Here is a 25,019-nt window from a genome sequence, read left to right as displayed (position 1 = left end):
CAACTCACCTGTCATTGAGTAATATTCCGCGAAAGGAGGTCTCAGCAGCGCCGAAACGAAATAAGCCAGGCCATGAGACGAAATATCCGAAACAGCTCATGCAAGAAGCAGTTCCAAAGAAGGAAGTTCTTCGCGCATGCACATCCGAACACGGATCCGCGGACTGCATGCACTGAACACAATGTCTGCCGTGCACGTGCACAGCACACGGCTACCAAGCGTTGGTATATCTAATACCGAGCACCTTACGTAGAGACTTACGTAGCCTAAGTGAAATACCGAGCACCTTACGTAGAAACTTACGTAGCATAGCGATGTCGTTTTTTCTGCCATGTGAACACAATAATAGAAAAGCTGACAGGATCGCTTTTCTAAATTATTTGTGGCCATTTCACACCGATGAGTGACCTTAGCTGACGGCGGTGGAAGGAATCCAGGCGAGACAGAACTGTCACACTGACCCCCCACGTACCCGAGTTGTACGTCAGTACTGGAATAACGAGAGAGCTTGGAAGCTCAGGGCCCTACGCTATGCTTTTTTTGCCTTGATGACCTAGACAAAAAAAAGCATAGGGATGTTATAAATTCTTTTAAAAAATCCTTTTTTTTAAGACATAACCTGGGATTCGAACCCGCACTATCGCGCGCCCTGCATGCATCCCCCGATACACTTCGCATACATTTGTTTGTTTATGTTATATGTCACGCCTGGCGCTATCCGTATCTGACGGCAAAAAAGCATAGGATGTTATAATTTTTTCAATTCTCCTATTTTTTTTTCAGGCATATCCTGGGATTCGAACCCGCACTATCGCCCTACATGCATTCCCCCATACACTTCGCATGCATACCCATTCTTCCAAGTTGCTTCACGTTATTAGACACCCTTAGCAAAAAACGTTATGTTGTAACGGTATTATCGTAAGGGGGAAAATACCGTGATTTGGGTTCGACCTTTAGGGCCTGGTCAGACTGCGGCAAAATCGAAATAATCCTAGGATTATAATCCGAATCTCCATAGTAACTTGCCGCCAGAGCGGCAAAAGCGAGAGTTGACGCTCCAAAAAAAAAGCAAGAACGGACCACGCTTTTCCGCTCCAAACAGGATTTGACGCTGATACGCCATTGACGCTGATAATCACTGATTTTTTCATCTCGATATCGAGGAGCTAATTGGCCACGGACAGCAACAAAACTCATAAGGATGGTTGCAAGGATTGCACTGAAGGTGTTGGCGATCCCCAAGGTGAAGGAATTTGACATCGTTCGTGGAGATTACCACTTGACGCTCGAAATGAAGTTTGAATTTTCACTCTCCCCACATGTGTAGTGTGATCGCGATTCAAATTCTGGACGCTGTTCTGTTTTCGTCAGGCAACCAAAATTTGCCGCAGTCTGACCAGGCCCTTAGCAAGATGCACGCTATTTTTAGTACGCTGTTGCCACTGATTTCGCGTGGTACAACCATTTTTGTCACCATATACGCGATACAAGGTGAAATGCGTGCGGACTATGCAATATTTGGCCAAAACACGTACCGTTGGTCACAACGATAAATCAGCCCCCATAACGTTTATACGCTGCAGCTTCAACGCTATTTGGATGATCAAGGTACGAGTACCGTAAAGAATAGCGTTACCGTTGTTTGCTAAGGGGCCGTCCGGGGTTACCGATTGTTTTCGCAAAACGAAATGTTTTAGTATTTTTCAGCCCCCACCCACCCACCCACCTTTTCTGCAGGTAAAACGAATTCCAATAAAATATTGATGTCAATGTTCGACACCCAGAAGTAACTGGGCATTCTCCATCTGCATTCAATAATTATTTTCAAAACGAAACTCTATCAAACCCACCCACCCCCAAACGAAAACTTTTCGTTTTGAAAATATTATTGGTAACCTTGGACAGCCCCTAACAGTCCGTGCGCCAGATTCAAAATATCGCTCTCTATCCGTGTTTTTTATTTTCCAGAATCAGTGGACTTCGAACTTTTTGAGCCGATTCTTGAGATTTTCTGGTTTATAGTCATTACGAGGTCAATTCAATTGTGCCATATAAGTCCCTTTGTCGTTCGAGTTCAGACCTGATACGCCGTCTATCGCCGTATAAGGTACAATTCTACCCTCAGTTTTGAAGGCTTGCACGCGCGGTGTTCTTGACCCGTGTAAACGTCACGTCTTCCTCGACTGTCGAATCTACAGCATTTCGGCACACGGAAGTTTAGTGGAGTGCCATCTGGTATTCCAGGCACGCGTAGTAACACACACTGCATCATCATCAACAGTGAGTATTCTTCTTTTAGCATATGTTCACTCGTTGGTGTCCAAGACCGAATAACACCACACCGACCCATTTTCCAACGTCTGTTTTTTCTCTATTTATATCAATATGTAGGACACTTGCAAACTGCACTCACAGAGTCACTATAAACACCATGAGTACCGGGCAGACTCAGAAATGCACGCCCAGCCAGTATCGACGGCATTGTGGACAATGCAAAGCAGTCATGGACAAACAAGTACAACGGAAATGTCCACACTATAGCGCCGTCTCAGCAAACCTGCGCGCAAAGGGCATATTAATAACGGAAAGTGACGTATTTTGTACAAAGTGCTACAAGGCACAATTGGAAATGGTAAAGATTGATGGCAGTGCAAGCACTGACCACAAAATCAAATCACTGATCACACGTCATGCGCAGATGCCGGATAATCCTCTGGCCAACACAATCGTGCTAGCAGGAAAGGCCCTGCTAGATGCAAGTGCAGTGCTGCTTGTAACACTACATGAGCACTATCAGCATGTGGCGACAGAGCCTCGAACCGCCAAGTGGCTCCTTGCCGAGCTAACAGCAGTACTGGGACATCACATGAATGTTGTGCACCCTAGCGTAAAGAAGAGAGGCATTCTCCTTATGCGGAAAGGCTGCAATACACAAGAGGTGCTGCATGATGTTCTCGCTCAACAGCGTCAAGCTGCATTGGCAGCGGATGCCATGGAACTTGATCCGGTACCTGAACAACACACAAGAATCGCACAAGACGGGGCAGTGTTAACCACAGCAGAAATAATGCACAGAATTATACAACGACAAGGAAAAGAATTCACAGGAAAGGAGTTTGAAAGCGATACCGCTCTTTACAAATTAAATTTTTCCAATGTTATCCAGACCACTCACCCAACTCTATGGAAGTGGATTTGGGTATCACTATATGGAACAAGTGAAGAACCACCCGCAGCAATGCCACAAACGAGGTATAATCAGACAAAATGCATGCGTGCAATTCAGGTGCTGTCCGCCATCTTGCATGCTGCAACACCCCAGTGCGTCTACCCGCTGCAGCTTGCAGTCGCAGATGTTGTGGAGACCTACAGTCACTCCACTACGCTGCTTAGAATGCTGGCAAGGCTGGGCATTACCGCCAGCAGGGACACATTCAGCAGGTATAAAATGCACGTCGTAGATGAACGACAGAGGAATGGGATCCAAGCTGAGATGCAGCTAGGCAGCATCAGCTTCGTGTCTATCGATAACATCGATAAAGACATGCCGTGGAAGCGGATGTATTGCCATGATCAAAAAAGGGGGTTTCATGGCACATCTGTGCAACATGTAAACCCCCAGCCCTCCACCAACAAGGAGGGCCAGGCCGAAGGACCACAGCAGACGGTACTGCCATTTGAATGTTATGACGGTGCGAGCAAGCAACATGATGCTCCGAGTGCTAAGCGGCGGCGCACCCAAAAAGAGAGCACCACCAACCCAGAGCCAGCAATACCCGCTATTGTTGTGTCGAGTGCAGTTTGCGATGTAGGTGACGGTGAGGATGCACCAGTCGCAAACTGCAACTCACACATGTTGGCCAACAACCCTGAGCACGAAGAAGGAAATAAAGATGCCACCGCGGATGCTCACAAATGGTACAGCCACACCGTTTTGAGCATCCGCAATTTTACATTGACAGACGAAGATGACAAGTGCATCAAAAATGTACAGCAGCAGGCGTTCACCCACCTGATCTCAACCAGCGGCAGTTCTGGCTTGAAAGGGTTCTTTCAGGAGCAAGGTGGAGAAATCCCTGAAACAGCAAATGTTGTGTACTTGGGTATCCTGGACAAACCGGCAGACAATAAAGACACAGTAAAATCAATCCTTGATGATTTGTACAGAACGTACGACATTGGAAAGAGTCTAATGCATTTGCTTGTTGTGGGTGACGGCAAAACGTACGACATCCTCCTCAAACTTCAAGAAGAATACGGGCAAAGTCTATCATGGGTAGTGCCATTTCCAGGTGATTGGCACACCTTGAAAGCGATTCAGCCTATTCTTATGAAAGTTTATTGGGACGCAGGTCTGCAGTCTATGGCCAAGGCAATGGGCGCGAAAGGCGAGGGTCTTAGTGCAATGGAACGGTGTAGCACTTTCAGAAAGACACATGAATTCATACTGCTTGCACACGAAGCGATTGGTCGCAGCATGTTGGCAGAATACAACAACATCCATTCCAAAACACCTACAATGGAGGAGCTGGAAGAGTTTGCAAACCAGCAAGATGATGATCTGTGGTCATTTTGGCGTAGGTTTTATTTCCGTGATGCAATTGCTTACATTTCGTTGTGGTCTGCAATTCGTGGTCGTGATTGGTCTTGCAGAATTGCAGCCATAAAGATGGCTGCACCGCTATTCCATGCATTGGACAGGACTACATACCTACGACTTGTTCCTCGGCACTTAGCTCACCTGCAGTCAATGCCACCGTCCATCCTGAGAAGTTTGCAGAGTGGCTGTTTCTCCGTTAGTCTCAATGGAACTTACTTCAATTCGGTTGCATTGGATGAGGCCCACGAGATGAAGATCAACAAGGACATGAAAATGTCCATGGTACACCCTGAAGCCGCATCGATTGATCGACTTACGTACTATCTACCTCACAGAGCGGCACTGTTGAGAGCGTTCCAAGAACAAGTTCTGCCAACCACTGATGAGCACTGTGATGATGAAGGCAAGGGCAAAAAAACACAAGAGACCAAACAAGGAAAGGAAAGAAGCGAAAATGTTGCGAGCATTTTACGTTTGATACAGACCAGCAATCTGTTCAAAACCGGCGTCACCAGGAAACTACAGAATTTGTTCACCGGGAGAATGGCAACAGATGCCGAGCGTGGAGACATGCTGGGTTTCTATGGCATTGGGCTGCAAGAGCTCATAGCATATGCCACCAGCAGGTTGTTGAAAGTACCAACATGTCTCCCGCCACGTCGACAGCAGCATCTGAAGACATTCGCTCCAGCGACGAAGCGCAAGAAGACTGTTAACCAGAAAGAGAAGGACCACAAGCTGGTTACTACTTGTCTGAAAAGAAGGTTAATGTGGAATCAAACTAACCAAACAACTGAATCATTAGCACAGCAGTTGATCACCATGCCACGAGCACTAACCAGTGACGGCCTAAAGCCCAGGACAGGCATGAAGAGCACAGCATCGAAACAATTGGAGGATCGATACAAGGATGTATTCGTAAACAGTTTGCCACCAACATTCGCAACTGCCAACACTGCTGTCATCTATGATGCTATGTTCTTGATCAACTCTTCGCCTCTTGCTTGTCACAACACCTTTGCCGACTATGGGAAGTTCATCATTCAGCGCTGGACAAGTCATTGGTACGAGCGAGGAGTCGGAAGCGTTCATTTCGTTTTCGACAATGCAACAACGCTAGCGACAAGCCCAAAGGCAATTCTCCGTATATCCAGGGACATGGCATCTGCAGGAGACGACACACAGCACGAACACATACCAGTTACGGAAAATGGAACCCTTCCGAAAGCTTGGCGCAAGTTTCTCGGTTGTCGGCAGTGCAAGCAGGCTTTGTGCGCTTTCGTTTCCCAGTACGGTTTAGGTAATGCTCAAGCATTTATGACCCGACCAAACCAATGTTTCATCACAGCAGGAGCTTTGGGTAACGGAATGAATGACATGGCTGTGGCAGCAGTCAATGGCAACACAACCTGTTTTCTCGTGCAGGACCTACAATCAAATGCTGAGGAAGCAGACAACAGGGTGTGGCTACATGCTTCAAAGTTTGAAACGGTCTTGGTTTACAGCCCAGACACTGATGTTTACCACATTGGAATGGCCATTGTCAATGGACGTGTCGAGCGGTCGGTGTTTGTACAACTGGACATGCCGGGGTCTGCACAGCACCGCTACTTGAATGTGACAAAATTGGTGAATAATATCCGCAATGACCCTGATCTGTCACAGGTAGCAGAGAATGTCCGGGTTAATGCTCTTCAGGCCCTATTCGTCTGCAGTGGCTGTGACTTTGTGTCTTTCTTTGCTGGGTTTGGGAAATGTTCCTTCTACAAATCCTTCTTCCAATTTGCTACCTTTATCACGGGTAAGAGCATCGCATTTGCAAAGTCATGAAGTCTATTGTGTGAGCGTGTGCACGAATGTAAGTTATGCGTGTTCCGTGTGTGGTTGTGTGTATGAGTATGTACATAAGAACATGTCCTTCGTTACAAATTCCACGCAGAGTGGGTAACTGAATATTATAATTGTTTTTGACGATGACTACACGATGACAGCATTGACCTGTGTGTTTGCCAACATAAGCTGCCTTTTCCAAAATGGTTTGAGCTACTTTTTGTACTGTCTATATTTGCTTATTATTTTATAATTAATGTGTTCAGGAGGTAAAGAAACGGGAACATTGACGGCGGAGGATGACTCCAGCTTCATGGCCTTCCTGCGGATGGTTGGTACACTGTACTACCAGAAGCACAAGGCAGCCTTCGACGCCAATGGCCCATACGACCTTTTCAAGCAGCTGCCGAGGGAGAATGCCGAGGAGCAGCACGAAGCCTGGCTGAACGCCATCAGGGATGCTGCTTGGCAACGTACCGATGCTGAGGATGATTGCCTGCCGTCCACCTCTGCTCTTGCCCTGCACTGGAAACGGAGCCTATGGGTAATCAGAGTGTGGCAGCAGGCATCAACACAAACAGTCACGTACCCTCCAATCCAGGAATATGGATGGCTGGTTGCAGACAATGTGGTTTCGGTCGAGTGGGATTCACCAACGCATATTGCAACAGTTACCAGCCGAGTTGCTGCATTGACCAAAGGTTGTACCTGCAAATTGGGTTGCAAGACCAAGAAATGCAAATGCCGGAAGAACAATGGAATATGTACTCCTGGATGCAAATGTCACAACTGCCATAATACAGCCGAGACTAGCAGGTAATTGGATGGTACTGTGACTGTTCTAGTATGCAAATGTGTCTTGGTCCGTTAGGCTAGCACCATAACGTACAGTGTAATGTTCATGTGTGGTGTTTGGTGTATTCGGTACAAGTAGCTTAGTATATACTGCGACGGTTGACTTTTGTCTTTGTTGTCTTTGTTTCAGTGTGCTGGTCTAAACCATGTCCAGGCTGTGACAGTGCATTCAGGAACCACAGCCAGCAGCACAGAACTCGTCACATTGGCCGTCTGTTATGCAAGGTTAGAGTGCATTCACCTCATGCTTCAAATTACGATACTAGTACTTGTAGGTGTGAAGCCCTTGAATTGGTTTTTGCAACTTCCCATTTTGAATACCCTATGCACAGTGAGTGATGTTTTCCTGGCATTGATTGAGGTCATCGTCTGTTTGCTTTGTTTTGCAGGACATTTTATTGAATGGTAAATTAATTTTATCTGGAAGAATAATACAAGACTCTCACGCGAATCCCACCAATCTGCATGGAAGGCTACACTGCAGAACTGTGATGTAAATTCGCTAAGTATGCCTTTTTCACATATAGAATAACTGCTGCTTGACCAGCTTCTAATCCATTTTCACTTAGAAAATGATATGCAAACTTTACAATAGACAGAGTTCAAAGATATACAAATTTCGCATTTTGGATTCTCAACAGTATCACCCTAACCACAGGCGCACTCAAAGTAAAGAGAACATATTTCTCTATCATATTAAATTACCTTGGATGCTTCTTTCTTCTTGTCATGCCATTTTCAACAAGGCAACACTTGTGCACGTAAAAATACCCAAAAAACAAATTTGAGATTTCATTTACTGCCATCAGTTATTCCAGGCAGGTATGCTCAAACCATTATCATCCCCCTACACAAGAATATGTACTTACTAAGATCCACCATGAGAGCTTGGTGTCCGCGGCTCTTGGAAAGCGTGGCTCGTCTATTTCTCGACGCCAGTCGGCGAAACCAGCAAATCGGCGAAAACAGTTTCTTACGTAAAGAAGGGACAAAACGGTGTTTGCGATTCAAAATTTCTACTCGCCGTCAAAGCACAACATTGAGCTCATCATATTCCATTGCTGCAATGGCAAAGGAACCAAGACAAGCTGCGAGAAAGGCCAAAATAGTCGCCAAATTTCTCCCCCAACTGCCATTATCGTCGTTATCTTCACCAATACAGTTTTGTGCAGACCTTTTCCCGCGGGATCGGACCCAGGAAAATGAAAACGGCCCACTCAGTGGCCTGGCGCACGGACTGCTAAGGGTGTCTATTATCTTGCGTTTGAAAGCCCTATTTGAATATTGCGGGCAGCTGTATGTGGCCAGCTGTGTTTGATGGTACGGTACGGTACGGGAGACGGTGTCGTATTACCCTCGATCGTACATGTCCCGTACCTATCCCCTACCGTACCGTGCCATCAAAGACGGCTGGCCACAATGCATATTCAAATAGGGCTTTCAAATGCAAGATCACAATGTGAAACAACTTGGAAGAATGGGTATGAATGCGAAGTGTATGGGGGAATGCATGTAGGGCGATAGTGCGGGTTCGAATCCCAGGATATGCCTGAAAAAAATAGGAGAATTAAAAAATTTATAACATCCTATGCTTTTTTTTGCCGTGGTGTAGGTGACACAAACACACAAACAAATACCAAACGAGAGAGCTTGGAAGCTCAGGGCCCTACGCTATGCTTTTATACTTTCTTGCCTAGCTCATCGTACATGTTATAAGAACTGAGGCAAAAGTATTTGCAGAATTTATTGCGGATTGTTATTTCTCTAATAATCATCTTCTTTTGGTTTGCTCCTTCTTTTCTTTTTATCTCCTTATACTGTAAATCAACAAATTTTGGCTGATCCCTGCTGCTGTCAACAAGCGCCTTTCCGCTATATCGAGCGACGCGGAGGCATTCAACCATGCAGCCCCCGTGTACCAGACCGCATTAAAGGCCAGTGGATACACCGAAGTGCTGAGCTTTCAGCCCGAGGCACATGAGCACAGGGGCAGGAAGAACCGCAGCCGGAAGGTCATATGGTTCAACCCTCCCTACTCCAAAAACGTTAGCACAAACGTCGCTGGTAGGTTCCTGAGCCTTGTCTCCAGGCACTTCCCGAAAACATCGAAGCTCGGGAAGATTTTCAACCGTAACACTCTGAAAGTGAGCTACAGTTGCATGCCCAACATGGGAGCGGTCATCAGCAGCCACAACAAGAGCAACCTGCGAGAGCCAGAACAAACCAAGGCATGCAACTGTAGAATCAAGGAATCCTGCCCGCTGCGCGGAGAGTGCCAGACGAAGGAGATTGTGTATGAGGCCACTGCAGAATCTACCAGCAAGATTTACATCGGCCTATCAGAGACACCTTTCAAAGCCCGTCACGCCAACCACCTGACCTCCATGCGTCATGAAAAATACAAAAACAGCACTGAGCTCGCAAAACACGTATGGGAGCTGAAGAGCGAGGGAAAGCCGTTGACCATTACATGGAAGGTGCGGGAGAAGAGCCGATCATACAGATGTGAGTAAAAAAATGCCTATTGCCCGCCACCCTCCTGGCACCTCAACCCATCTGCTGTACACTGCCTCCCCTTCGCCTCTTTCCGCGCTTTCATGCTCACACCTGCCTATTGCCCGCCACTAGGCCCCCGTGTAATATGCCGGCATTTTTTTGAGCATTTTCGGTACCTCCGCGAACCAAGCACTTTGGGCTCGTGATGCAGCATTTTGGGGGAAACGGAGCACTTGGCCGTTGTGTATCAAAATTGAGAGAAGAAAAACTTCCCAAACAAGAACGTCACTTCCGCATTCCGTGGGTTAGCTTCTTGTTGAGTAGTTTATGAATGCAGACTCGAGCAAGTCTCTTATTGAGTATTTTCTGACTCCCTGGTTTTGACGGCGTGTGCTGAGGATAACAAAAAAGTGAGCATTTCCGAGCATTTACGGCAATGTTTGGGAGCATTTTCGACAAGGTTTGCGAGAATTTCCCAAAAGCATTTTCGGCAAAGTTTCGGGCATATTACACGGGGGCCTACCCGCCACCATCCTGGCACTTCCCCTGTCGCGCCTCAGACCGCGCCAGCTTTCTCCCCATACCTCACACCAGATTTAGCGCTAAATTTGTTTATGCTTGTGGCCCTATGTGTGCATACTGTTGGGTAGACCCGAGTATCAGTCCGCGATATTCATGTTAAAACAAAATGGCGTCACGATTTATTGAAAGTGGTATAGTTGGTGGTACGAGTGTTCAAAACCATTTGAACTTCATACTGTTCGTCTTCTTTTTGACATGCTCTCTTTCCATCGTCCTTAGCTTTTGTTTGTTGAGAGCTGTTTTGGCTTTCTCCTATACCTCTGGGGGATGCCAAGTGATGGTTTTGAGAGGCTGGTGATGGCTGTGAGCGAGAGTTTGCCGATCGGCGTCGTCCTCGCTATAGCGATGAAAATACTAGTTACTGCGCACCTGGCAGATATCACAACACGTCGGAGCGTCCAGGAGCAAAGGAATCTTGGGTTTTCACTGGAATCTAGTTCCTCCAGCATCGTGTAGCCCACCGTCGGTGAATGGCGGTCCAGAAAGGTCGAACCTGGTCTTCTGCAGCATCTCGCAGTCCTGCGAGGCACACTGAATACGCCTGTCATGTATTCTACAAATAAAAATCACGAAGTAGTGGACTTAACAGTGATGAGTCTATCCTGTATGCTGCAAAAGATGCAGGAAATGTGACTGGTGTCTGTACACTCAGTGACTGGACGCCAACACCCCAGTCTTCTCCTGCAGGATCTGTTTGACATTGACATTATGCAGTAGGTCGGCATTGACCTGGTTTGGCAGCTATCGTAATAGTATCTGCCTGGTTGGATGTAGCAGGTTGGTGTTTGCTCGTCGTCCAGTCCGGAATTTTCTTGTAACTCACGGTAGAGTACGCGCAGGGTTTGTGATCATCCCTGTTCACTTCAATATTATCAAACACAACGTTCCCTTTGTCACTCATCTTATCCTGAGTACTGAATTTGCTGACAATATTGCACCACACTTGTCACAACCTACCGCCATTGCTGGCGGTGGCGGCTGGTTCGTCAATGGCGGTGACCAGGCTGACTGACTAGCTTCGAGACAGCGGCCTCGTTGTCAACCCCGCGGCAGCCTAAAGGTTGATTTTATCGATCCAGCTTCAGCGCCATGTTGACGATGCCCTAGTGACTGTGTATCATAGATTGCCTTGCCATCAGCGGTCATTGCCGTCCACCTTGATGCAGCCCTCAACAACTGGCTCAGCCCATGGGAGTCTCAAGTGGACAAAGTTGTTGCCAAAGTAGCTCAGAAGATTGGTGCATCGTGGTGTAGGTGAGCACAAAACTAGGACTTCCCAGCGCCTATTTGTCCAGGCTGCGATACTATGCGACATGCTGCACTGCACATTCTTTTCAGCACTGCAAGGCCGGCAGCTGGACCGACTGCAGGGGCCGCGCACATGCAGGCCGCCTGTTGCCAGTGCAGCATTCTGGAACGTTCCTTCCTTCTGAGATCCGTGGAATAATAACTTTCTTTGCTTCAAAGCAAGTTGCTTACCTTTCTGTTGTGCTCCCAGTGTCCTTACAACAAAAACCTACAGCAATGTTTTATTTTCCTTTCCATTCCCCAACCAATGAATACTACGATGTCGATTCTATTTCTTCATACTTTGGTGTGTGCCCGCGCACGCACGTGTGTGTGTGTATACCTCACTCGCCACTCGAAGTTCTGTTCCCCATCACTGGAACACTGCCTGTTCTTTCAGGACCTGCCATCATCTGCGGATGGGCATTCAATGATTGTGTTGTGTGTGTGTTTCATTCAGAATCAGATCCGCTATCGTTGCTATAAGAGAAAATCTGTGGGTTCACATCCAGTGCATTTTTAGATTTGCGTGCTTTTCTCGCCACGGGTGCATACATGGGACATTGTGTGTGTGTGTGTGTGTGTGTGTGTGTGTGTGTGTGTGTGTGTGTGTGCGTCTGTGTGTATGGGGATATTGTCTGTATCGGCTTTTGGTACTAATGTTCAGGTCTGTGCTTGCATGTGTGAACATGAAGTTGTTCGGTTCTGTGCATGCTATTGCTATGTTGTATATTATTGTATGTATGTGTGCATTTCCACGAACAGTGTAGACGAGCGTGGAGAGTGCATTCATCCCTCATCAACCACTTCCCCTTGGGCTTACGAGAGTTTTTTCTGCGTACCTCTCATTTTTGTTTGTTTCTCTCTGATACTGTACTGATGCCGGTACCTGTACCTCGATGTGTTCCTCTATCTGCAGTCGCCTTTAACCTTCGGTCAAGTTAACGTTTATTGTGCTCTATTTATCGTGCGAATCAAAATAAACAATAATAACACAAGTCGTGCTAGAGTGACGACATGTGCGTGTAGTAGGGTTGATGCGATGGGACGTTATAATTAGGTGGAACAGAACACACATTGGGCAGATTGATTGGGCATCATTGACTGTGCTCAGTCTAAACAGTGAACATAATAATTATCTCCAGTGACAGACTGTAGCGGCTAGCCTCCAATAGGTAGCTGGCACTAGTCGCTACTGCTTGTTTGACAGGTGCCGCCAGAACCCCTGTTGTGTCATGCTATAGATGCACATGCCCTGTTCTGGGGCATACTGAGGTACTTTGATTTTGTTGACTGCATGTAGACAGCATCCAATAGTAGTACTCGTAGACCTTGGCTCTTTGTAGTTCAACCACCATCGCATGGATCGATCGGTGACTATGCACTTGGAGGTTGGAATAGCCCGCGCTGAACAGATCTTGCCATGGCCCAGGGAGTGAACTCGCTTACTCGACTATCCCGGTTTTAGTTAACCAGCATGAGTGGTGCAATTTGTCCATACCATGTTGCGAGCTCACAGTTGTTTGGGCAGGTTTTGAGCTGCACCACGAAACAAAGCGAAATAACGGCGTGACTGTAGAGCAAGGAAGCGGCGAGACGGCACTTCCAGGACGAGACAGGCAGTAGAGATGTGTTCACAGCACGAGCAACCTCTCAAACCCTGCCCGGCGGTACTCCACAGTTACAAGAAAATGTCGGACTGGACGACGCGCCAATGCAAACCTGCTACATCCACCCAGGCAGATAGCTGCCAAACCAGGCCAATGTCGACCCACTGCATACCGGTATGTCAATGTCAAACAGATCCTGCAGGAGAAGACTGGGATGATATTGGCGTCCAGTGTACGGACACCAGTCACATTTCCTGCGTCTTTTGCAGCATACAAGATAGACTCATCACTGTAAAGTCCACTACTTCGTGATTTTTATTTGTAGAATACATGACAGGCGTATTCAGTGCGCCTCGCAGGACTGCGAGATGCTGCAGAAGACCAGTTTCGACCTTTCTGGACCGCCATTCACCGACGGTGGGCTACACGATGCTGGAGGAACTAGATTCCAGTGAAAACCCAAGATTCCTTTGCTCCTGGACGCTCCGACGTGTTGTGATATCTGCCAGGTGCGCAGTAGCTAGTATTTTCATCGCTATAGCGAGGACGACGCCGATCGGCAAACTCTCGCTCACAGCCATCACCAGCCTCTCAAATCCATCACTTGGCATCCCCCAGAGGTATAGGAGAAAGCCAAAACAGCTCTCAACAAACAAAAGCTAAGGACGATGGAAAGAGAGCATGTCAAAAAGAAGACGAACAGTATGAAGTTCAAATGGGTTTGAACACTCGTTCCACCAACTATACCACTTTCAATAAATCGTGACGCCATTTTGTTTTAACACGCATACGGTCCGTTGTCTGATGATTGCCTAGCGGCATGAAACTCAGAGTTACAACCAACCTGAACGTCCTCCGCTGAGTCTGCTATGTACTAAGCTCTGTCTATGACATTGAGCACTCTCTGCAGCTCGGGGAAGCAACGGATTTCTCCTAGTACAATCATGTATGTACATGTAGTAGAGTTATTTTGATAGGGAGCGCTTAGTCTTCGATGAGTCCTGCCTCATTCCTGCCAAGTTTCCGCATTGGACTAGCAACTAAAATAAGTTCCATTGTACATGTAGTTGCGACTCGTTAGCGCAGGAGTGAGCAGTGCACGAAAGCAAACTGTTGAAGCATCAGCCACTGGCTATACTAGAGCTGAACAGCGTCCCCACCTGCAAAATCCGTGTCTTCATCTGCGACGCAGCAGGCGTTGTGCCGGGACACCACACGGCACTCACAACAGCAATAGCAAGTAGAAAAAAATAGAAAAAGAATAGCAGCAGCCAATACGACTGCCACACTTACCGAGCCACGCACGGGGGTGGTTGCTATTATTTTAGAGAAGCCTAGCCATCACGCCGACAACCAACGGCGTGAAAGAAGTTGATTGCTTTGTGAGTTATGCGCGGCCCGGAGAGCTTCCCTTGTGTTGCTCGCACAGCTCTCACACACACGCATCCAGACGCCCGTCGCGAACCAGCCGACTGGACACGCACACCTGAGCTGTGCGACGCAACTCCGATATGATACTCTGCTGGGTAGCGCTTTTATACCGTTCAAGGCTGCATATTCGCACCATGGTGACCTGGATGAACGGTGTGCAAGCACCGGAACGGAACGGATCCCCGAAGGCAAAGACCGTGCACACCTGCCTGGCCTGGTCAGGTGTGTTCACACATACATGGTCTTGGACTTGGAACACGTAACGGTTACGTACATGTACATTGTATTATCCCTGAGACCCTGACTGTCAGTAATCACTAATCACACAGCCAAATCTCTACCAGTAGTTACATTGTAGTTCACAGGTAGTAGTAGTAGTAGTACCGTAAAGTACCGCCAGAGCGCCCCACCATCTCATCCTTTCGTGGTCGTAGCGTGGAGGTGGTCTGCTGTCTGTAGGTTATACGACATGAACCTTGTACACATATTGCACGGTTTGCAGTCAATCCGTACCTTCGAGTGGACACAAGCTCCACACAAAAACCTGCCAAGTGTGACCGTAGTACACTAAGATTCTCACATCGTACACACTTCGTTGCACTCTGCCATACGATTTTCCTTTCTCGGGCTGTAAAATCAAGGTGGGGCGCTCTCGCGAGACGGGGCGCTCTGGCGGTACTTTACGGTAGTAGTAGTAGTAGTAGTAGTAGTAGTAGTAGTAGTAGTAGTAGTACAGTCGTCCCTCTCTAATCCGGCACTTTATAATCCAGCACCCTCGATAAACCAGCACAATTTTCAGTAGCCAAAATGTCCTCTTCATGTACATTGCAGCAGTAAATCAGATTTGTTAATCCAGCACCCTCCCTAATCCAGCAGATTTTCGTGGCACAAATGGTGCCGGATTATAGAGGGACCACTGTAGTAGTAGTAGTAGAAGTAGTAGTAGTAGTAGTAGTAGTAGTAGTAGTAGTAGTAGTAGTAGTAGTAGTAGTAGTAGTAGTAGTAGTAGTAGTAGTAGTAGTAGTAGTAGTAGTAGTAGTAGTAGTAGTAGTAGTAGTAGTAGTAGTAGTAGTAGTAGTAGTAGTAGTAGTAGTAGTAGTAGTAGTAGTAGTAGTAGTAGTAGTAGTAGTAGTAGTAGTAGTAGTAGTAGTAGTAGTAGTAGTAGTAGTAGTAGTAGTAGTAGTAGTAGTAGTAGTAGTAGTAGTAGTAGTAGTAGTAGTAGTAGTAGTAGTAGTAGTAGTAGTAGTAGTAGTAGTAGTAGTAGTAGTAGTAGTAGTAGTAGTAGTAGTAGTAGTAGTAGTAGTAGTAGTAGTAGTAGTAGTAGTAGTAGTAGTAGTAGTAGTAGTAGTAGTAGTAGTAGTAGTAGTAGTAGTAGTAGTAGTAGTAGTAGTAGTAGTAGTAGTAGTAGTAGTAGTAGTAGTAGTAGTAGTAGTAGTAGTAGTAGTAGTAGTAGTAGTAGTAGTAGTAGTAGTAGTAGTAGTAGTAGTAGTAGTAGTAGTAGTAGTAGTAGTAGTAGTAGTAGTAGTAGTAGTAGTAGTAGTAGTAGTAGTAGTAGTAGTAGTAGTAGTAGTAGTAGTAGTAGTAGTAGTAGTAGTAGTAGTAGTAGTAGTAGTAGTAGTAGTAGTAGTAGTAGTAGTAGTAGTAGTAGTAGTAGTAGTAGTAGTAGTAGTAGTAGTAGTAGTAGTAGTAGTAGTAGTAGTAGTAGTAGTAGTAGTAGTATGCCGCAGAAAAGGGCGTATCATCTTGGGTAACGGCGGAACCATCGTCCCAAATGCAGATGGTGCTGAACAAATCGGATTTCCGAGATGCGTTCTGCATCCGCTACGGCCTGCAGCCTGACGGACTCCCCCTGACTTGTGTATGTGGTGCTGCAAACACAATAGATCATGCGATGATGTGTCCGGCGGGGGGCTACCCCATGGCACGACACAACGAAATCCGGGACTTGTTGGCTGACGTGATGCGTGAGGCGGTCCGGGATGTGGAGGTAGAACCGCCTCTACTACCATATGATGGTGAGCGGCTCCAAGGGAGGACAGCCAACCGCTCGGCAGGTGCCCGCCTGGACATCCGGGCTTGTGGCTTCTGGACGAGACAGCAAGATGCCTTTTTCGACATCCGGGTTACACACCCAAAGGCAAGCTTGCTGTCGCGTCAGGAAGTCATCAGCCAGCTCCGAACGCATGAACGGATGAAGAAGCGCCAGTACGGAGAGCGGGTGACAGCAGTGGACAGGGGTACGTTTACACCTCTAGTTTTTTCTACCTCGGGCATGATTGGCAGAGAATGTTCAATGGCACTGAAGACACTGGCATGCCTGATTGCAGAGAAGAACGTCGACCTACACGTATCGGTCATCATGGGTCAGCTCCGTTGTAAGCTGTCAGTCTGCCTTATGCGATGGGCAGTCACCTGTTTGCGTGGTTCAAGATCGTCATACCGCCGCAACAGGATGAATTTCACGACGATGTGCAGGTTGCGGGCAGCCTGAGCGTGATAGTACCTCACAGACATTTGCCCAACATTGTCCCATGATAATGAATTTTTGAGTTTTTGGACATTGTATTGCATTGCTGCTCCATCTACATGGCTGTATTTGTGTTTCACATCTCCATTTCAAGTTTCCTAATAAATATTGTGTCAAGTAGTAGTAGTAGTAGTAGTAGTAGTACTAGTAGTAGTAGTAGTAGTAGTAGTAGTAGTAGTAGTAGTAGTAGTAGTAGTAGTAGTAGTAGTAGTAGTAGTAGTAGTAGTAGTAGTAGTAGTAGTAGTAGTAGTAGTAGTAGTAGTAGTAGTAGTAGTAGTAGTAGTAGTAGTAGTAGTAGTAGTAGTAGTAGTAGTAGTAGTAGTAGTAGTAGTAGTAGTAGTAGTAGTAGTAGTAGTAGTAGTAGTAGTAGTAGTAGTAGTAGTAGTAGTAGTAGTAGTAGTAGTAGTAGTAGTAGTAGTAGTAGTAGTAGTAGTAGTAGTAGTAGTAGTAGTAGTAGTAGTAGTAGTAGTAGTAGTAGTAGTAGTAGTAGTAGTAGTAGTAGTAGTAGTAGTAGTAGTAGTAGTAGTAGTAGTAGTAGTAGTAGTAGTAGTAGTAGTAGTAGTAGTAGTAGTAGTAGTAGTAGTAGTAGTAGTAGTAGTAGTAGTAGTAGTAGTAGTAGTAGTAGTAGTAGTAGTAGTAGTAGTAGTAGTAGTAGTAGTAGTAGTAGTAGTAGTAGTAGTAGTAGTAGTAGTAGTAGTAGTAGTAGTAGTAGTAGTAGTAGTAGTAGTAGTAGTAGTAGTAGTAGTAGTAGTAGTAGTAGTAGTAGTAGTAGTAGTAGTTTTTATTATTTTACTAGGGCAATCCCCACAGACTGTGAGTCTTTTTACAGGGTACCCTAGGTAAGTGCGTGAAATAGAGCTGAATGAAGAAAGCCGTAAGTGCGTGAAATAGAGTAAAGAAAAAAGAAAACGGTGGCTGCATACTGTGCCATTATGTGTTGCAAAAGAGGCTGCGAAGAGTACTGTTGAACTTTGCAAAGGAGGCTACCTGGCGGCATGCTGCTGGAAGCGAATTCCACCTGTCAGCAGCCAGGTAAGGCAAAGCATAGAAACCGTACTGTGACGAAGCATTAGGCAGGGCTAAAGCCAGGGCGGACTGTCCCCTGGTCAAGGCATTGGTATGGTTGCTATTTGATCAAAGTACAAAAAGCTCGGCAAGTAGAGGGCTGCGGCGGTCATGCACACATTTATAGACAAGGCAAAATATCTTTAGGTTATAACGGATGGCGACAGGAATAATTTTGTGGCGGTGACAAATGGTGGCGGTTGGGTGGCATGGTGGGTAGCCAAATGTTATCCTGAGGCTACGTTTGAAGCATCGAATGAGTGTGTTGTATAGGGTTGCTGATATCGTGTCCACGTAGCAGTTGCTGGCGTACTCCATGGTGGATTGGATAATGCTTAGGTAAAAGGAACGTTGTGCCTGGGTGGTGATGTGATGTCGTATTCTGCGGAATGCGGCCAGCTTACGGTTGACGTCAGCAACAACTTTCCCGACCTGCTCCTTGAAGGCAAGGTGCTGGTCGACTAGCACTCCAAGGTAACGGACACACTGGGAAGGGGATACTGGGAAGTTACCACAGATGACAGTAAAGGTAGGTGGAACTGGGGTTGTCTTCCTGCGGACGATTAATAATTGAGTTTTGTCGGGGTTCAGTAGGAGGCCCAGTTCCGTGAGGTGTGATTTAACCGCATAGTGTTGATGCAGCTGCTCGATGTGTAGAGTCCTATATCGTCGGCGTAGAGTATGTTAGATGTGTGAGTTGGTGTGACGTCTGTTACGTGTCTTGTGTAGATTGTGAAAAGAACGGGGCCCAGGACAGAGCCTTGAGGTACCCCTCGACTACAGGTCACGGAGTCGCCGGATGTTTTTGTGAAGGGTTCGTCACTGTCTGTCGACGAGCGCTTAGATAGGAGGCGAACCAAGACAGTGCTGTGCCACAAATACCGCAGGAGTAGAGCTCGTTGATGAGTGGCTGGTGCTTGACCCGGTCGAACGCCTTGCTCATGTCCAAGAATAACACTCCAGTGTTCTGACCGTCATCCAAGCGTTGTTGCCACTTTGATATAGCCAGTGAAAGTACAGGTACATTCTATCTAAGTGCTTCTCACGCGCAACCACTTAAGTTAAGTTAGTTTTAGGACTAGATAGCCCTGCTTGCAAGACCGGTACGGCATGACCTATCGCATTCACGCTGTACTAATTTTTTAGTGCTTTGGACATGGGCTTATTTTAGGGCATGGGCGTTATTTCGGACGCAATCTGCCGAAGATCATGAATCTATCAGCAACCCACTAGTTTCAGTGAACCACCATTCACACTGAGCGCGGTACAGGTACATCAAACCACAGCTGGAAATTTGGTCGTAACCAAGAATGTAGCGATAAATTACAGATTTGATAGGTAAACCACTTGCTATGGTAAGTACAAGGCATAACACCTTACGCCCTGGGCTTATTTCGGGCATGGGCGCTAAAACGGACTTTCTTTTTTTTAATACCCCAGTTACGACTCCTTGTCATAGCTAGGGTCCAGCGGATAATGCCGGCATTATACGACTATCCGAGCATCAAAGCATTATGGAGCATTAGAAAGGAACAAAACGAGCATTATGTGAGGTTTGAGCGGCATAACGAGTTTCATAGTGGATAATATCGGGAAATCCCAGGTTTTTGGCAACAATCGGCTACAATCATAATCGTGAGATGTTGTCTGATGATTGGTTTTTGCCATGAAACTCTGAGTAACAACGAAACAGCCCTATTTTACTCCTTTTACGTACCTCTTGCGTACTACGCTCCGCCCATTCCGGGCATTTGAGCACTATGCATTGTACCGGCGCACGACTTTGTGATTGTGTAGACACGTAACACCTTTAGCACTAACGCTACAATCATAGCTATTGCTACATCAAAACGTTATGATTGTAGCAATGTGGTCAGGTAAATGTATACAAGCCATTATTTTGTGAAGCATGCCCAACCGAGGCCGGGGCAGTTCAAGTGACACAAATCCAGAGAAGTTATTTACGAGGTTTCTTTTACTTTTATAATAATGGAGAGCTATGGAGGAGACATACGCGAAGTGAGTATCAAACAGACGAAGAAGAGTTTTCTAGTTGTGCCAGAGGCTCTGGCGATAGCATCTCTAGCGATACTGAAGTAGACACTGATGCATTGCTAAATTTGGACTAGGATGAAGGAGCGGCTATAAACAGAAAGAGCTCGTTCCAAAAGAACTGCCTTTGCCGAGTCCAGCTCAGGAGGCTTGAAAAGAACGAGAAATAATTTCTCATGGACTCAGTACCAAGTCGATTGCTCAGCAGCGCGTGTCTTACTTTCCTGATGAAGCACGTACAGTTAATTGTGGACGGTTGTAATGCCAGGCCTACAGTCAAATGCTATCAGAAAGGAAGAGTATTGGGGCAAGCCATACGTCTACACACCATCTCAAGGAGAAGATGAGAGCACATGTAAAGGATGTAGAGTGGCAAAATAACTTCTGACCACGTGTTTTCAGGATTTCCGCAAATGGGAGGGCTCTCCATCTGAGATCGGATCTCAGGAGCTGGCCTCACGTCTGGTGTTTCAGATGAAGACATTATTCACAGAGTGGACGCAGTGACAGCTTGTCTGCAGGCAGGAATACTGCTTGCCAAAATTAACTTCATCCCAACAATGAATGACTACCTGCAATAATGGTTTCATCTCTCACTACATGGATAATTAAGGGAAAGATTTGATACACCGACTATTCTGCCACAACCCTGCATCAAAGTTGGAATGGAGAGCAATCAATGGAGAAGCGATCATGTCTTATAGTGCTAAGAAGTAGTAGAGCTTGTGAGAGATAAGGTGGCAACTTCAGATGCAGATCGACGATATGGAAGTTTGACATTGTGCAGACTTTCTTCCATTTTTGTCCCAAACCAAGAGCATTATACATGTATCCCTTTCTGAAGCATTATAATCGGCATTATAAGGCAGTTTTTGGAGCATTATGGTTAGCATTATACGAACATTTTCGGAGCATTATCCGCTGGACCCTAGTCATAGCCCTTGGCGAATTATGCCGGCATAATATTTGGCATAATCTTGGGATTTCGTCAAAACATTATGCTCCGGCATAATATTATACGGATTCCAACGTGTAAGGTCGGCATAATCTTTCGGTTTAGACAAAAATTATGCTTAGGGCATGGCCGTGTGTGTATGCGTGGTTTCTCAATCCTCTATGTACAGCGTGAATACATAGTGGAACCGAGCATAATTCAGCATATTTGTTGGCATAATTGTGGCATAATCAAAAGCATAATTAAGACGATTGGCCGAGCATAGTCCGCCAATGGCTATTCCCGGCTCCTACATGTATACAATGTAAGCTGGAAGCGACAAAGATCATGAAGATAGGCTTTCCCCAAATCGGCCGGCCGAATTATTCGCCGAAAACGAGACTTATCGAAAATCGCTAAACTTTTCGCCGATTTTGGAGGGCTTCTTTGAGAATCGCCGAAAATCTACCAAATGTTGTTGCAAAGTGCGTTTACGAACGAATGAAGTTAGTTGCTGCAAGCATGACCGCTCGAGCTCTCTACTTCAGTACTTGTCAGTGTCCAACTACAGTACACTACCACGTACAGTAACAGTTGTTGTCTACTCCTTCTAGCAGAGCTGTATTTCCAATATCTCACCAATTTTGAAGGCAGTATGCCAACAATTCTTGTAGTTGATTTTCCAATATAATAATTATTATTCCAATTTTGCAGCCGATTTTCGAACAATCAGCTGATTTTTCAGCCGAAACTGATGTAGTTTTGAGCTTAGCGAAAAAACGGGCCGATGTGGGGAAAGCCTATGTAACAGAGATGTTGACTGGTGGCTCCGTGTTTGAATTGCCGGTTTTCCCCATCATGGAGTTCATGCTACGGTGTTATCCACGTTAATTAAGAAGAGCACTAAGTCATGTTGACTTTTGGAGTGTGGTGCAGTTTCAACAAAGCACGGGTTACATGTGTGTACCTGATATAATTATATATATTAAACCTAACACTGGTTAAAAACCAGTATTAGATAAACCTTGTTATAGTTCACGCAATTGTTAGATTGACAGCATGAAACAAGGTGGAGGACACTGTGTTCGAAAACAGTGACCTTACTACAACCTTCCGCGGTTGGCAAATGGTCCGCAGGGACGCGGCTCTGCCAACCGCGGAAGGTTGTAGTAAGGTCACTGTTTCCGAACACAGTCAGTGTCCTCCACCTTGTTTCATGTTGTCAATCTAACAATGTATGTACATGTACTGTAGTACCCTCGCCGGTGCCTAGACAGAAGGCGACCATCCATGAGCGTATCAGCACCTAGCGCCTAAAGTACAACCACACGATAGAAAGTAGAAACCGTTGTCACGCTCAGGTGATAGTGTCCTTGTCACATACATGTACATGTACATGTACATACCGGTACTGGCTTCAAGTGAAGTCGGTCATTACTTTTTGTAATGATCCTATCCTGCAGCGAAGGCGCTGCACCGCTATACCCAGAACGCAGTTAGCCGCCAAGTAACTACCGGTCAGCTGTGACTCGTGCTACTGCCGAAGCAGCCACTGACCAGTACCATTGGCCAGAGCGGGGCGCTGGGGAAGCATTCCTATACGCATCATGTTGGTTGGTTGGTGTATTTTAATTCGCACAATAAACGGGAACTAAGCCCAATGATATACATGTCTTATCATGTGAGGCTTCATCTGCGCGGTAGACCTGATGCTACCCTCTACTGTACTACGTGTAAGCAAAGTCAAAGAAACACAACGATACAGTGAAACCTGGTTAAAAGAACACGGATAAGACAAACGTTCGCTTTAGAAGAACTAGCATTCATAACCGTATTGGATGAAACACTGTGCATTCACTGGGTATAAGATACGGATAGGAAGAACTCCGGTTATTGCAAACAAATACCACCGGTCTCTTTGTGTTCATCCTAAAGAGGTTTGACTGTACTTCAGTACAAACAAAGATTATTGTTCAAAGTCTGAAGAAAATGTTGAACAGTTGAACAGTTGAACAGTCGCTGCTTAGTCGCTGCTTAGTGGTAGAGCCACGCTGGCCATAAGCAAGGGTCCCTGGTTCGAGTCCTGGTGTCCGCAGTCATTTTTGTTTCCTCAGACTTCCATTTTCAACTCCTTCAACCTTTGCTTAGACTTAGTCTTAGGGAGCGTGTGTGGGCAGGCGTGTGTTTACCGCCGTATTGCCAGGTGTGTCTTTACCACCATATTTATCAACCATAAGTACAGCTGCAGTGGTGTCTTCAACTTCATTCTCCCTCAACCTTCTGATTCTGAATAAAAAAAATGTTGTGGTAGCCCATACGACTACCACATCTACCGAGCCGCGCACGTGGGTGGTTGCTTTTAAGAGAAGCCTTACCATCACGCAACCAGAGTAGCGCTTTTCTTATGTGTACGCGGGCCCGGGTTAGCTTCTCTGAGGTGCTGCTCGCACAACCCTCACACATGCACACACATCCAGACGCCCGGCGAGAACCAACCGACTGGACGCGCACACCTGAGCTGTGCGACGCAACACCAATCTAACATCTGTTGGGTAGCGCTTTTATACCGGTCAAGGCTGCATATTCGCACCATGGTGACATACACCGGCCGTGCGCGTGTACGTGCGCGTGTACAGTCTACAGACTCAGCTCAGTAGATCTACCAAACTCGGCCCGTAGACCATGGTACTAGTAGACGCAAGGACAAAGTAAAGAAACCATGCATTCAAGGTCGACAGACCACTGGTAAGTCCTGGACCTACTGTACATTGGTTTAAACTGACAGAGTATTTTGGAGGGTTCCTTTGAGAATCGCCGAAAATCTACCAAATGTTGCTGCAAAGTGCGTTTGCGAACGAATGGTGTTGCAGCAAGCATGACCGCTCGAGCTGTCTACTTCAGTACTACTACTGAGACATTCGACGACCTAACACCTACATGTAAAGTGAACACAAACTTCTTTTTTTTAAAGAATCGGAAAAGGCCCAACCCTGCCCTGCCAGTTATGTGGACTTACAGGGGTCGCCATGGCAACTAATAACAATTGTAATGCCAAATTATACTCCTAATTGCACTAATAAAATTGCTTTCTCCACGCCGACTCTGTAATTCCAAATGTACAGCTATGATGTACTTAGTACAGTCATGTCAAAAACCAACTGCCTTCGACACCGAACACAATTGCCTTCGACACCGAACACAACTGCCTTCGACACCGAACACAACTGCCTTCGACACCGAACACAATTGCCTTCGACACCGAACACAACTGCCTTCGACACCGAACACAACTGCCTTCGACACCGAACACAACTGCCTTCGACACCGAACACACAACTGCCTTCGACACCGAACACACAACTGCCTTCGACACCGAACACAACTGCCTTCGACACCGAACACAACTGCCTTCGACACCGAACACAACTGCCTTCGACACCGAACACAACTGCCTCAGGACCGGATAGCCGCTTCAGCCACCACCCTCACGACAGAGGTGTCCATGGCCGGCAGGGGACGAATTTCGCCGTGCGCCCCGCAAACAAGCAATGCTGGATCTCAGAACGGCAAAAGATAGTCGGCAGCGGATCCACGACATGAGACGCGACACGCTTGTAGAAGCTGGTGGCGGATTTCCCCATCCCACCACTGGCTGAGAAAACCAATGGTAGGAAGGTGGCATGCTCAACATCCCTGACACGTTGGCCATAGTGTCGACGCTTTTCCTTCTCATGGCGCTGGTGAGTG

The 25,019-nt window shown here is 46.4% G+C and overlaps 1 protein-coding gene across 1 annotated transcript; it reads left to right on the top strand.

Moving 5' to 3' along the window:
- The first annotated feature begins 1,929 nt into the window (after positions 1-1,929).
- LOC135829829 (uncharacterized) lies at positions 1,930-8,116 on the top strand. The gene is made up of 3 exons (XM_065342217.1): positions 1,930-7,249; positions 7,419-7,513; positions 7,678-8,116. Exon 1 carries the CDS (start codon positions 2,306-2,308, stop codon positions 6,431-6,433), a length of 4,128 nt encoding a protein of 1,375 aa, XP_065198289.1. The 5' UTR covers positions 1,930-2,305; the 3' UTR covers positions 6,434-7,249; positions 7,419-7,513; positions 7,678-8,116.
- Positions 8,117-25,019: the final 16,903 nt, after the last annotated feature.

The sequence above is a fragment of the Sycon ciliatum genome, chromosome 13 (genome assembly GCF_964019385.1).
Source record: "Sycon ciliatum chromosome 13, ocSycCili1.1, whole genome shotgun sequence".
Taxonomy (NCBI): Eukaryota; Metazoa; Porifera; class Calcarea; order Leucosolenida; family Sycettidae; genus Sycon; species Sycon ciliatum.
This window is presented reverse-complemented; position numbering and strand designations above follow the sequence as displayed.